Source organism: Hyperoodon ampullatus, assembly GCF_949752795.1.
Source record: "Hyperoodon ampullatus genome assembly, chromosome: 9".
NCBI classification, from domain to species: Eukaryota; Metazoa; Chordata; class Mammalia; order Artiodactyla; family Ziphiidae; genus Hyperoodon; species Hyperoodon ampullatus.
The window spans coordinates 2,902,597-2,917,044 of record NC_136922.1 but is presented as its reverse complement, the minus strand read 5'-3'; the positions used below and the strand labels follow the sequence as shown (position 1 = coordinate 2,917,044).

The following is a 14,448-nucleotide window of genomic DNA, read 5'->3' as shown; positions in this document are numbered from 1 at the left end:
TGTAATGACTGGGGGGCCAGGTTGCCCTGTCCCACAGGCCAGTGCCACCCGTCTCTTGCCTCGAGGTGACAAGAAGAAAAGGGGGGTAGGGACTGCAAAGGCGGAAGTGCTGAAATCTTTCTGGACATTGAAACCCTCCACCCAAACCTTTTTCTTCATTTTTGGGGTTTTTTGTTTTTGTTTTGGTAGATAAGGAGAAGCTTCTTCTCGCCCAGTCTTTCTGCGGCTGCGAGAGGGCCTTTCTGCAGTTCATTTAAATCTGGTCTGTCCACTAACAAGAGGTGGGAGAGAAGAGGAACTGGTCGCAAAGCACCCACCCCAGCCCAGGGCCTGACCTTGTAGGGGAAAGGTTGTGTGTTTATTATACATCTGAGCATTTTCAGTGATTCTAAGATGACAGGGTAGGAACCGTTGCCTTGGGAATGGACATCTCTATAATAAAAATTCCATTTTAGGGGTTAATGTGAAGTTTCCTTTCCTCCTTTATCCAAGAAAAGTAGCACGTCCATTGAGCAAGATCAGAGAGTAAAAACAAGTCCGAACCACACAGGCCTCTGCTTGACAGTTTAACATTCCAGCGAAGTTAACCCGAAATGTTTCTCTTCGGTGACAGGGGAGTGTGGGCAGGAAAGGGGGAACATAGGGATCGACCGGGGAGAGACGGGCAGAGAGCCGGAAGGCACGCTGAACTGGCTTTTATGAGTTTCTGACTCTTCCGCGCCTATACCTCCGGGTTTCTGACTGTAAAGAGGAAAAAAAAAAAAAAAAACCTCCCACAGGCTGCTAGGCTAACACGGCCTTCGAATTCCAAACTGAACACACTTTGGTTCTGGTTTTTCAACAGTCGCAAGACCAAGCCGTCCACGGGGAGGAAAGCCAGAGGGGGCCAATTAGGAAGGAAGAAATTAAAGGGAGGAATAAAGGAAAGGAAAAAGCCCAGATGAAAGGTCCAGCGGAGAGTGAGTGACGAGGCCGGAGGATGGCAGCCGGCGGCGGAGGTGGGGAGGCGGCTGCGCTGCAAGCTGACAGGTGGGTCTCGGGCCTGGAAGGGGCCGGGTGGGCGGGAGGCCCTCCAACCCCTGGGCAGCGCCGGCCGCCGCGGCTACGCCTCCCGAACCCGGGCCGCAGAGGAGGGGCGGGGAGCGCGCGGGGCGGGAGGCGGGAGGCGGGCGCGCGGGCTCCCACTCCGGCCTCGGCGCCACTCGCCCGCCGCGCTCCGGGCGTCCCTTCTGCCTCCGACGCGCCGCGGATACCCCAGCCTCCGGCTGCCTGGTCCGGGGAGCTCCCCGCGCCTGCCGGAGGAGAGGAGCGAGGCCGAGCCGGGACGGCCCCGGGGCACGATTCGTCGCGGAGACGCGGGGACCAGACCTGAGGATGAGCGGCGGAGGGCGGCCCGGGCACTGACGCGAGTTAGGGCCACGGCTCCCGGCCGCCGGCGATGCGATGAGCCTGCCAGCGGAGACGCCCTAGCCGGGTGCACGCGCCGGGCGAAGCGCGCAGGTGGGGCTGCGCTCTCCGCGGTGCGCCCCGCGCCGGGCCCCCGCCGGCCGGAGGATGGGCGCCCCGGGGCCGCGCCCGCCGCTGCTGCCCCAGCGCCCGCCGCGAGCCCCGCGTCCGGCCGGCGCCCTGTGCTCATGTACGTAGGCTGGGCACCCGCCCCCGGGGGGTGAGGGTCCATGTTGGGTGTCCGCGCCCGGTGCGCCCTTCCGCCTCCCTGCTGCTCGGGAGGAGCCCCCCTAACCCAAGCCCAAGTTTGTACCTAAGGGTGATCGCCCGGGCTGAAGCCCGCCGGGCCGGGGATGGGGTGGGCAGAGGGCACGGACGGCCCGAGCCTGCTTGAGGGGGGTGGGAATGAGGGGGAGGAAGCCCCCCGGAGACGCGCTGAACGGGGGGACGAGGGAAGCTGGAGGGCTTGGTGGAGAGAGGCTGGGCGGCCGGCATCCTGCGGCGTCTAGGGTTCCATCGGCCCCTTTGGGCGGCATAAAGTTTGGGAACCAGAGAGGCTTTCGGAGACAGGCAGAGTGAAGAGGGCTCGCCCCGCCCGGCGTCCGCCACCCCCGGCCTCCTCCACCGCACACCCTAGTGCTGCCAGCCCCCCCACGCTCCACCGCCACGACCCCTCCCGGGTCAAAGAAATTAGGCGACTGCGCGTTGCGGCCCACGGAGGGGTCTCTGGTCTGCGCCCCGAGTCGCTGAGCGGCTGCCGGGTGGCTGGTGGAGGAGCCACAGCCTCCGAAAGCCCCGAACCGCAACCGGGAACGGGGGTTGGGCTGGGGGACAGTCACGGACCTTCTTCTGGGCAACCGGGCGGAGGGCGGGGAAGGGGCGTTTGCGCCCCGCACTGGTGGCGTTTGCAGAGTTGTTAGGATGAGTCACCGGGTCCTGGGAGCTTTCTTACCCCCCCGCGTCCTTCTTCCCCAAACAGCCTCGGGCAAGCGAGGAAGGGTTTCCCTCTTATTTTCCTGCACGGCCGTCAGCGCCCGCTCTACTGCGGAATTCTCCACTGAGTAGCGTTTAGGGAAGTGTGGCCGGGACCCGGAGAGGGCGCCGGGCTCCGGAGTTCTGTGGCTCCATCCGAGCCTTGCAGGGAGCGCGGGCCCCCCTAGCTGCATCCCCGCTGCTCCGCCACCCGCTAAGCACGAAGACACGGAGGACACTGCGGGCCGGAGTTTTTCTGGGACTCGCTTCCGTGTCCGTGTCCACAGTCTGGGATGTGTAGGACCCCGGGCCGTGCCCCGGCGCCGGGCATGCCGCCCCTGCCCTCGGGGTCCGGCGCGTCCATTCCCGGAGCCGCCGGGCCGGGCGCGCGCGGGCCTCGGGGCTCAGCTGTGCTGCTTTCTCTCCGCAGGGACGGCGGCTCCAGACTGGCGGCGGCGCGCCCCCGGGCTGTGAATGCGACTCGCCCCTCGACCTCGCTCCCCGCCCGCCCGGCCGCCGGGACGCGGTAGGGGTTGCCCAGCTGCACTGCGATGGCAGTTGGCGCGCTGTCCAGTTCCCTCCTGCTCACCTGCTGCCTGATGGTGGCTCTGTGCAGCCCGAGCATCCCGCTGGAGAAGCTGGCCCAGGCGCCCGAGCGGCCGGGCCAGGAGAAGCGCGAGCACGCGTCTCGGGACGGCCCGGGCCGGGTGAGCGAGCTCGGGCGCCCGGCGAGGGACGAGGGCGGCGGCGGCCGGGACTGGAAGGGCAAGGGCGGCCGCGAGGCGTGGAGCAGGCAGAAGCAGGCCTGGGCCTCCCAGGGCGGGGGCGCCGGGGCCGGGGACCTGCAGGGGCGGCCCCGCGGGGACACCCCGCACGAAGAGCCCCCGGCCGCCGCCGCCCAGGACGCGGCGGGCCCAGACCCAGAGCCCACGCCCGAGCTGCCGGAGGAGTACGCGTACCCGGACTACCGCGGGAAGGGCTGCGTGGACGAGAGCGGCTTCGTGTACGCGATCGGGGAGAAGTTCGCGCCGGGCCCCTCGGCCTGCCCTTGCCTGTGCACCGAGGAGGGGCCGCTGTGCGCGCAGCCCGAGTGCCCGCGGCTGCACCCACGCTGCATCCACGTTGACACGAGCCAGTGCTGCCCGCAGTGCAAGGAGAGGAAGAATTACTGCGAGTTCCGGGGCAAGACCTACCAGACCCTGGAGGAGTTCGTGGTAAGAGGCGAGCGCCCGGGCGACTTTGCCCGTCCCAGGAGAGGGTGAACCGGCTCTGAGTCCCCACTTTGGAGAAGAGACGCTCTGTGGCTCTCAGAGGTGGGCGGCGCTGTGCCCGCGTCCCCTCAGCACGACCCCTCTTTTTCAGTGCGGAGGTAATTTTTGAAAGCCGTGTGCCCAGTCCACATGCATTCGCTCGGTCTTCACGATAAAAGGGTTTCCTTAGAGTGAAGCCCGTGGCCCTAAGGCGAACAGCCCGAGCAAAATCACTGGCTGTACTTTTAACCTTAATTGGCCGCTCCTGAGTTAAAAGTGTTGCTGCCGAAATGCTCGCCCTGTTTTCAAACACAGGGTAATTTACCCTGCTGTTTGGGATGTGTTCTTGAGCTAATAGCTCATTAAGGGAGACTGTTCATCTAAATAAGCCGTTTCCCTAGATTATGTGCTGGGTATCAGGCAGATGTTCTAGAAATTAAAAGAAAAAAATGCTTGCTCAATGGATGCCAAAACACAGTCGACAGCAAAAACAAGAAGGCCAGGTTACAGTTAAAAATGGTTTTATTTTAGGTGAGTACTGGTAATAATATTAGTAGCGCTATTTCCTGAATGCCTACTGTATGTTAGGCTCCAGGCTTCATTTTTCACCTGTATTAACTTAGTTAAACCTCAAACCACGCAATAAAGTAGATTATTATCTACTATCCAGCTGATAAAGAAGAGGAAACTGAGACACAGAATATTTTAAAAAGGTGTCGAAGGCAACACAGCTGTTAAGAAGCAGATTCATGTGTCAAGCACGCTTTTACCCCCTACACTCTTAATTGAACCAAAAGCCCAGCCCCACAGGGGCACTGGCGTGGATGGAGATGCCATCCAGCACTTGTGCTGGCCGGGGGGTGAGCTCCCCCCGAAAGCCCTGCATCTTCACTACCGAGCCTGGGAGACAACTGCACGGCTGCTCAGTCATTCCAGTCCCCCATGGTCGGCTCAGTCCAACTGGACTTGGCCAGTTGGCTTGGAATGCCAGAGGTTTCCCGGGCAGCAGAGGGCATCCTGGCACCTCCAGCCCCCAAAGCTGAACAAGGAGGCAGGTGCAAAGGAATCCTTCAGGGTGCCCAGACCATAGCCTCTGAGATCTGCAAGTTAAGAAAGTGCCCAGGATATGACAGCGTGTAGTGAGTTTTAGGAATGAATTCCTGAGTGTTGTAGAAATATTAATATAAAGCCGAGAAGGATAGATCTATAGGTAATGTAGAAAGTGTGGAGATGCTGGGATTTGGTCAGAAAAGATGAGTTTCCATTCTGGTTTTGCCACTAATCGGCTGCATTATGGGAACAAAGCACATCTCCCCTCTGGCTTTCTTTTTCCTCATCTGTAAGGTAAGGGCCCGACATTCCTTAAGGCTCCTTGGAGTTCTAACAACCTGACACCCAGGGTTTATCTCCAGGCAAACCTGTTTAAGACAATTCTTGGCTTCAGCCCTTTGGAGAGGCAGACAACTTTGATGAGAACCTGCTAGGAACCAGGCCCTCTCCATACTACAGAAATAAGTCCGGAACCCTGCCCTCAGAATGCTCCTGGAGGACTGGGGAGCCTGACAGATGCCTCCCCGGATGTTCTGGGGTGCAGCCGGGAAGTGCATAAGTAAAGCTGGCCATGGGAGCTGGTGGAGCCCAGAGGAGGGGCCTTCTGTGTTGGCCTGGGACGGGGCTGTAGCCAAACGATTCTCTGGAGTTTTAAATTCATAGAAAAATCTAAGTGTTACAAGATCAAAGACAAGGGATTAGTTTTTAATTAATGCCATTTATTGTTTGCACTGTGTGTAGTTCCATAGTCATTTCTTATAAGTGTCCATGAGGTAGGCTGAAGAATTTCTAGCATTTTGATCCCAAAAACCCAAATGCATCCCAGAGCAGCCATCACAGGTAGAAGGAAGAATTCAAACTTCAGTTCTGGTTATTCATTGCTAAGTGCTGGAGGCCATGAAGCTACCTCTGTGTATGGGGGTGGGGGATCTTTTTTTTTTTTTTTAATATCTTTATTGGAGTATAATTGCTTTACAGTGGTGTGTTAGTTTCTGCTTTATAACAAAGTGAATCAGCTGTACGTACACATATATCCCCATATCTCTTCCCTCTTGTGTCTCCCTCCCTCCCACCCTCCCTATCCCACCCCTCCAGGCGGTCACAAAGCACCGAGCTGATCTCCCTGTGCTATGCGGCTGCTTCCCACTAGCTATTGGTTTTACATTTGGTATATATGTACATGCCTTGTATTGGATTTCTGTTTTCAAAAATTGGTGCATAAGTAGAATGCGTTTCCCACTCTGAGATGGGAGATGATAGCAACTAAAGGGAGATTGGAAAGATTATAATCTCAGTAAGAATTAAAATACCAATAAAGCTATTTTTAGAGTATTAAGCGCATCTTTCATCTTCAAGTGATCCTTTGTTCTTAACTTTCATCCAATCATTACCAGCTGCTAGGATGACACTGTGCACAGCTGCTATAAAATTTTCATGATATTCCTGCTCCTATGATAGGTACAACTGCATAACGATTGCATTGTATATATCATGCTTGTTCATTCTGTTAGTATCAGGAACACTCATAAGGCATTTCCCTAACTTAGTGTGGCTTTGTGCAAGTTTAATTCCATGAACAAAAGAGGGTGCGGTGCTTTCTGGGAGTGTTGGGAGGATAAGCCTGGAGGGATATAGGGTCAGCTGTGAGTCCAGGGGTTTGTGGGGCACAACTGCTCCTGTAGCTGCTCTGGGTCCTCCAGGCTTCCAGGAGACCCATCAAGGCCTGTAGTTTGCACAGCACGCAGTACATGGAAGACAGGAAAGGAAAGCATTTTACATCTGAAGCGCTTTGCGCTTCTCTGAAAAAAATGTAATTCAGTGGAGGTCGTGGTGCCATAGGGTCATGTCTGGAACACTCCTGATCATGGCCAGGTCAGGGGAGGTGAAAGGCAGGCCGGTTCTGGTCCTCTTTCCTTGGGAGGCACACAGGCGCTTTCTGTTCTCTGCTTTCCGAGAGAGAGTAGGTTACTGAGGGAGGCTGGGAGCTCTTGGTGGGTGCCTGAGAAGGTGGAACCCCGGATCCTTGGGCCTGTGATGCTATTGTGCACATGTTCCGGACAGAGGGTGTCTCTTCCTTGCCCTCTCGTGCTTCTCTGTCCTGGGTATGTGTCTGCATCCCTGTGCCCGGTGCACATTGAGGCCAAACAAACCGAAACGTCAGAGTTCGGAGCCGAGAAAGGTTTATTTATCACAGGGCCGGGCCAGGAGAATGGCTGGCTCATGCTCCAAAGACCCAGTGGGTTTCAGGGAAGAAGGTTTTATAGGCAAAACCTGGGGGGTGGGATTCAGGGTGTGTAACCCTCCTCTGATTGGTTGGTGGTGAGGTCACAGGGCGGTGCTCCAGGGATCTGTGCTCAGCCTGAAGTCACCATCCTCCACCGGGATAGGGGCCTTAGTTCCTGCAGAAGAGCTCAGGGATATGTACCAGATATCTGTGCCCACCCCTCAGGAGGAGCTGGGACCCTCCCACATCCTAGCCCTCTGTTTCCTTCTGCATTTCCTCACTCCCCTAATTAGTGACTGTTTGAATCTGCCCTTCGGAACTCAGGGAAGGTCTTGGAGGCAGAAACCTTTTTCCTACAAACAAGAAATAGAAAGCACAGAAAGGCTTTTGTACTTGGGGGGACCCCACAGTGTCCTGCTGGGTTTCTTCACTCTCTGCCCGGTTTTCTCTGTACTTCAGTCCTGTCTTTCCCCTTCTCACCAAGGCTCTTTACCCCATTCAAATCCCCGTTCCTTTACAGCCTGGTTGATCTCAGGCAGATGTCAGCAGAAGACCTTCAGTGAAATACCGTTAAGCTGCTAATAACAATTAGAGTAATACCCTCATCCCTCCAGGGATGTTTGCAGTTTAATGTGTATATTCAAATAAAAACATAGTTACCAGTAGAATGTCCTCCACTGCCTCTGAAAGTATACCAAGTGTCCTGTTCTTAACACCAGCAGGCCTCCAACTTTGAGTAAGGAAGCTGGTCTATTCGTTTATAATTTTTATACATGAATGCTATTTCATGTGCTCTCTTGCTTCCTGGGGCATGCCATTTGTATAACAAAGTACCACAGACCCGTTGGTGGCTTAAACAATAGAAACTTACAGCTTCACAGCCCTGGAGGCTGGAAGTCTGAGGTCAAGGTGTGGGCAGGGCTGGTTCCTCCTTAGGCCTCTCTCCTGGGCGTGTAGACAGCCGTCTTCTCCCTGGGTGCTCACATGGTCGTCCCTCTGTGCATGTCTGTGCCCTGATCTCCTCTTCCTATAAGGCCACCCCTCATATTGGATCAGGGCCAACTCATATGACCTTATTTTACCTTAATTACCTCTGTAAAGACCTTGTCTCTGGATACAGTCACGTTCTGAGGTATTGGGTTTAGGACTGCAACATCTGAGTTTGAGAGGGGGCACAATGCATCCTGTAACATAGGATCAGTGACCACAGTTGACCTCGTAGGCCTGGGTTCAAGGAGGTGTAGGGAATGCAGTGGGGCAAGGATGCATCAACAAGTATGACTGGAAGAAAGAATTAGTCGAGAAGGCACAGAGTGATGGGTAATACACGGAATGCCTTATAAACATAATTAAGCCGCCCCCCCAGATTATGGTGATTTAGTGTCTATTCCATTCTGAGATCCACTTCAGGAATTACTGTGCTACTTACTTATGTCAGTGGGTCCTTGTGTCATACGTATGAGGGCCTCACTTTTAAATTTGCCCTTGAGGGCTACCATACAGGCCAGCAGCAAGTCAAGTTTGAAATTCATTAATTAAAACACGATTCCATTTTGAGCAACAAAAGAACTTGTTCCCCTCCTGGGAATCCTGATTTCTGGGGAACTGTGAAGACAGAAACAGGGTCTGTAAGCTTGTTTCCATGTTTCATAGAACCTAACAGAATGCATGTGACTCCCCGAGATACAGGAGAACTGAAATTTCACTTTGTTTTCGGTTGGGATGATATCAGTTCTGTGTGTCCACGTTGGTTACCGTAGCCAATCAGGAGGTCTGACTGGCAATTGTATTAAGTCTTAGAAGAAAAAGAGAAAATGAATTATTGATATGTGTTGCTTGCTGGGCTGTCATGCAAAGCATGGGGACTGTTGGACAGAAGATCAGTGAACGAGGTAGTCACAGGTGAGATGACCCGGGACCACTGAGTCACAAGCCTCTCCTGGGGCCTCAGCAGCTGACTTGTTGCAAAATCTCCTCTCTCAGAGTTTATTAATGACAAACAACTCACATGAAATTTGGAATCAAAAGCCCCATCTCAATAGATCTCTACTGCAATTATGAGCAAGTGCCAATAAAGAGAAAGACACAATTCTCCATATTTTTCAGTCTAATAGTATTTATATTCTTTTGGCTGCTGTTACTTAGACCAAAACAGTATTATTATTATTTTCCTTTGCCGAGGAACATGAACTAAGTTGTGTAAAGTCGGTGTTCTTTCCTGTAAGTCAGTTTCATGTGTGTGCTATTGCTACGACTGAGTTTGTTTTGGCTTCTAGGAAGATTTGGCAAACTCTGAACTTCTTAGTTTCTGCCTTTCTGTTCAATGCCATTTAAATGTTAACTTTTATTTTTTAAAGAAAGGAGAGTACATATGGTTTCCCCGCACCTTTCAGATGTGTCCCTAACTCAGGTAGGGGAAACCTAATGTGAATGACTGCGCTTTTACATGCTCCATGCAGTACTTTATTTGCGTGTATGAGACAAATGCTATAAAAGTTCCCACAGGACATTTGGTCCTATCCAAAACTTCCATAAAACCTCTGGTCCATAAGATATTCCATCTCTGCCAAAAGGTCCTTGATATTTGCAAGACCATTTTGTCCAGTCCAAAACTTACATAAGATATTTGGTCCATAGCAGAAGGTCTTTGTAGCAACATGGATGGACCTAGGGTTGATCATACTAAGTGAGGTAAACCAGGCAGAGAAAGACAAATATCATATTATATTGCTTATATGTGGAATCCAAAAACAGATACAAATGAACTTTATACAAATAAGAAATAGACTCGCAGACACAGAAAACAAATTTATGCTTGCCAAAGGGGAAAGCAGGGGGAGAGATAAATTAAGAGTTTGGGATTAACACATACACACCACTATATATAAAATAGATAATCAACAACCACCTACTGTATAGCACAGGGAACTGTATTCAGTATCTTGTAAAAACTGTAATGGAAAAGAATCTGAAAAATGATATATACTAATATAATATAATACGGAATCACTTTGCTGTACACCAGAAACTAACACAGCATTGTAAGTCAACTATATGTAATAAAAAAAGAAGAAAGGTCCTCGATATTTGGTCTTGTCCAAAGCCATTTGGCATGGACTCTTTGGATAGGACCGAATTTCAAGGACCTTTGGGGGTGGACCAAATGTCTTATGGAAGTTTTAGACAGGACCAATATCTGCTAACCTAAACGTTTAGTCTTTTATGTTGGGAAGAAGGAAACCAACGTTCATCCATTGCTTATATGTTTTATATGTTGGGGGGGGCAGGGTTTACACAATAGACTGATGAGCTGGTGGTATTTTTTTTTTTTAAAGGAGAGAAAACTAAGGTTTAAAACAGTTAAGTAACTTGACTGAAGTCATCAAGCTAGTGATGGGGGAGCCAGGATTTGAGTCCTGGTTTGTTGGACACTTCCTTCCAACTGTGCCTCTTTACCTCCCTGATCCCGTGGGGATGGAGGGGCATTTTGTGTGTGGCTGGGAGAATTTCTGGTACATGGAAAAGGGAAGGCTTATACAGGCCTGGAGTGCCTCGCCCACTTTGTGTCTGGTAAACGCTGAATCAATCTGGGTAAGTGTTCGTTTACGTGGACTTATGTTGTGTTTTGCTCAAGCCATTGAGGACAAGATGTATATCCGTGGCCTTCAAAGTATAAAATCTTGAGTTGTAAGAAAAGGAGCACTGATCCCAGGAGCTCCCTGAGGGCAAGGAGGGAGGTTCCAGCAGGCAGTGGACCGGGTACAAGATGGCGACCGTGGGTAGGACCTCAGAGGTCATCAGGCCCATGCGGGGGCAGACTGAAGGTCCAACAGCCAGCCCTGGCCCAGGAAGGGGCTCTGCTTGGCTCAAGGCACATCAGATGTTTGTGTGATAGAGCAGACACTTAACACGTGAGAGGTTCTTACTAATACTCCAATTGCTGGTTTGTTGTGAGAACGGGGTGAGCCCCAGGTGGCAGCCATCTGCCAGGGCCAAGCTGCTCCTTGAGAAGGGCACTGGCTCCCCAGCTGACCACCTCCTCCCTTGGTATGACTTACCCGGGGTCCTGCCGCCATGTGGCTTTGTCATGCTCTCTGTTCGCAAGTGGAGAAATTTCACCCTAGAAAATGGGTACCTTCTTTAAGATCAGGCAAGCTGGCGGCATCAGAGGAGGGAGGGACCCTGGCCATGCTCTCCAGTCCTGTCCTTCAGTTGGGGTGGGCAGTCAGTTTCTAGAACTTGGAGCACAGAGTCCTTACCCTCTGACGACGTGAGCGCGTGTTCTGGTTCATCCCTGTGCCCATGGGCTATACTCAGAGCCTCCTTATTAGCTGGCGGGAAAACATGGAGAGGATGCTGCTGTCTCTCACTTTGTAAGAAGGAAATGAGAGAGATGAGAACCTGCAGAGCTCTGCACAAACAGCAGAACAAAAGCCTGCTGCTCTTGTGGCCTGGGGAGCTGTGCATCTCAGGGGTGGTCCTGCCTCAGCACGGTGCTGGGTCGCCAGCAAGATGGCCTGTGAATTTCCTCACCATTAGAGAGTGACTCTAGGGGACTGTGTGTTCCCAGAAGTATTTCCTTCTCAGATCGATAAGCCCCAACAGAAAGCTCATGCTTGCATTTATTTATTCAAAAATACTCTTTTGAATAAATATTTGCAGGCATTGGGCTACATCCTGGATATACAGTGACAAACTATCAGGTCCCTCCAATCAAGGGGCAGTGACCCTATAGAAAGTGATGTGCCCAGAGGTTGGTCAGGTGGGGTCGTGGTCTGCAGGGTAGGCAGGTGGAGGCCCCTCACCTAGATCCCAGTGCTGTTAATGCTTTGTGTTTAACTGACAGAGGAAGAAGGATCCTGGGGCAGCTTTCTAGGGAAAAGACCAGAGCCTGTTTCAGATAGCGTAGTTGTGAGACTGAGTAAAGGATACGGTTTTCCGCTCAAGTCTGCATCCCCTGTAGCCATCCTTCATGGCACGGTTCTGATTATGTAGCCGGAAATCCTTCTTGCTGCTTATCTGTTCCAAGGCTGAGATCCTGCCAGCTGGATCTCACTTCTCCTTCTATTTCTGTCGGGCACTGGGGTGCGTCCAGGACAGAGGGTGCCTTTCGAATGGATGCAGAAAAGGATGATGTCAGGCATCTGCCTGTGGCCCTGTGAGCTCCCTGGGAAGCCCTGGGCCCGTGGAAATGCACAACAATGGAAAATTAAGAGGCCGTGTGGCTCTGTGCGTTTCCCCTCATGGCAGAAATGATTTTACCTGGGAATATGGAAGACGCATAGGCTGAAAACCCACCGTTTAGAAAACTCATGAAATCCTGGATCTCATACAATAAAACACATCTTCTCAAATGCACAGCAGGAATGGCAAAAAAAAAAAAAAAAAGAGAGAAATTAGTCCATAGAGGTGGATGTATGAAACCAGAGAGGAAAGTCAGTCGTTCAGGGGAGGCTGTCTTAGGGTGTCCACTGATGCCCGGGGCCTGGACTCTTGGTACTCGAGGCCAGGCTGCGCCACGTCACAAGTCCAGGGCCCCAGGTAGGGAGAGTCAGATCAGGGTACCTCTCATAAAAGCAGACTCCCCGGAAGAGCCTGTCCTGCAAGAGGTCAGTGTAGACACACCCCCTGGATGGCCTCAGCACTGGGCAGAGCTGGAGGCTTCCCTCTCAGCAGTTGCACATGCCCTGCTCTGTATGTGGAGCTCCTAGTCATGCTTCCCTGAGTGCTCCGGATAATTCAGGTGGAATATTTTTATTTAAAGTGGTCCCAGGCTGGCAGGGCCCACAGGAATCTGACAAAGGCAAACACTCTCCAGCCACAGAGAATCCCCACAGGTAAGGGTCCAAGGAATGTGATGTCAAAATAACAATTACACACAAGAGGAAAAAGCATCAGAAACAAGAGTCAGCCGAGACAAACGCAGTCAGATCAGACCCAGATGTTGGGATACAAACGAGGATATTGTTTTATGCACAGAGAAATAAATACGGGAATCAAGTGGATGGGTAAACCACATCGGTATATACCAAGTACTTGCCAGCTTTGGAAAGGAATCACATCGAGCCTGTATAAAGGAATGCTACAGTAACTGGAACTAATCTTCAAGGGGAGGATGTGACAGCATGATAGGTGCAGCTTGTGAGATAATTTAGTGAATCTGGGGGTAGATTTGAAGAAGTTGCCCAGAATGAAACACAGGTGCACGGATGGAACACAGGAAGGAAATGTTTTGGTACATGGAGCATAGGGAAAGCAGGTCTAACATACGTCCAATTAGAATTTTGAAAGAAGTAGCAGAGAATGTGGAGAAGATGAAGCGATAGTGCCGGAGACTTTCTAGTTGAAAGACCCCTATTTCCTGATTCAGGAATCCCAGTGAATCTAAAGAAAGATATATGTATGTGTGTGTATATATATCACACACACACACATATATTAAGTATATATAAAATATTTATGTATATATATACATATATGTGTATATGTATATATGTATGTATATGTATAAAACCACACCTAGTGAGACTGCAGAACACCAGAGAGAAAGGAAACATTTTAAGAGGGACCACAAAGCAAAGACTTTATCTGCAAAATAACAGTAACTAGGCTGACCCCTGACATCTTGTCAAGAAGAGAAAATTTCCGCCAGGATTTCCCTAGCAGTCCAGTGGTTAACAGTCCATGTTCCCACTGCAGGGACCATGGGTTCAATCCCTGGTCAGGGAATTAAGATCCTGCAAACCACATGGCGCGGCCAAGAAAAAAGGAATAGAAAGCCCAAAGCTGTAGAAGAACATCTTTAAAGAACAAAGAGAAAATAAGCATTAATTCAACTTAGGTACCTGGCAAAACTATCTTTCAGGAAGGAGCCTGAACAAAAACATTTTTCAACAAAAATAGAGTGCATACTACCAAAAAACCTTTACTAAAAGAAGTTCCAGATGCAATCTAAAGGTTGAAATCCAGGAAGCAAAACGGGATCCCAGAAGCAGAGGCACAGAGTTAAGAAAGAAGGGATCAAAACCCATCCTTCACTAAACTGCAGATCAGTAGTTCTCAGCTGGGGTCTACATTGTCCCTACGAAGGAACTTTGGTCACATGTGGAGGCATCTGTGGTCGTCATAACTGGGGTGGGCAGATGTTACCGGCATCTGGTGGGTGGAGGCCAGACAGCCTGCTGGAATCCTACAGGGTACAGAACGGCCCAAACAACCAATATCAAGGGTGCTGGGGCTGAGAACCCCGACTGCCGATTACAAAAGCGGGGTTCTCCAGGGTGGTGACAGCTGAGCTGGTGGTAGGGCTGATGTTCCCATGCCTTGCAGGGGTTGGTGTGTCCTGCACTGAATTTTGAGCTGTGAAATTTATCCTTAGGCAGGAGATGCCATTAAATACAACGTTTAAATGTTCTTGGAAAAAAATGATCGTTGGGGAGCTGGTGCAGCTTGAGGCCAAATTCTGAAATAGGTGACCATTTTCAAAGGCTCCTTCTGTCGTCCAGG

General features: G+C 51.5%; 1 protein-coding gene across 1 annotated transcript in view; it reads left to right on the top strand.

The window, feature by feature from the left end:
• Positions 1-858: 858 nt before the first annotated feature.
• The window catches only part of VWC2 (von Willebrand factor C domain containing 2), a gene marked incomplete at its 3' end in the record, with an annotated part of 115,872 nt that continues 102,282 nt past the window's right edge, over positions 859-14,448 (top strand). The window contains exons 1-2 of the mRNA XM_079711145.1: positions 859-1,029; positions 2,849-3,632. Coding sequence (XP_079567271.1) covers positions 2,970-3,632 — 663 coding nt within the window. The 5' untranslated portion in view covers positions 859-1,029; positions 2,849-2,969. The remainder of the gene's footprint in view (positions 1,030-2,848; positions 3,633-14,448) is intronic.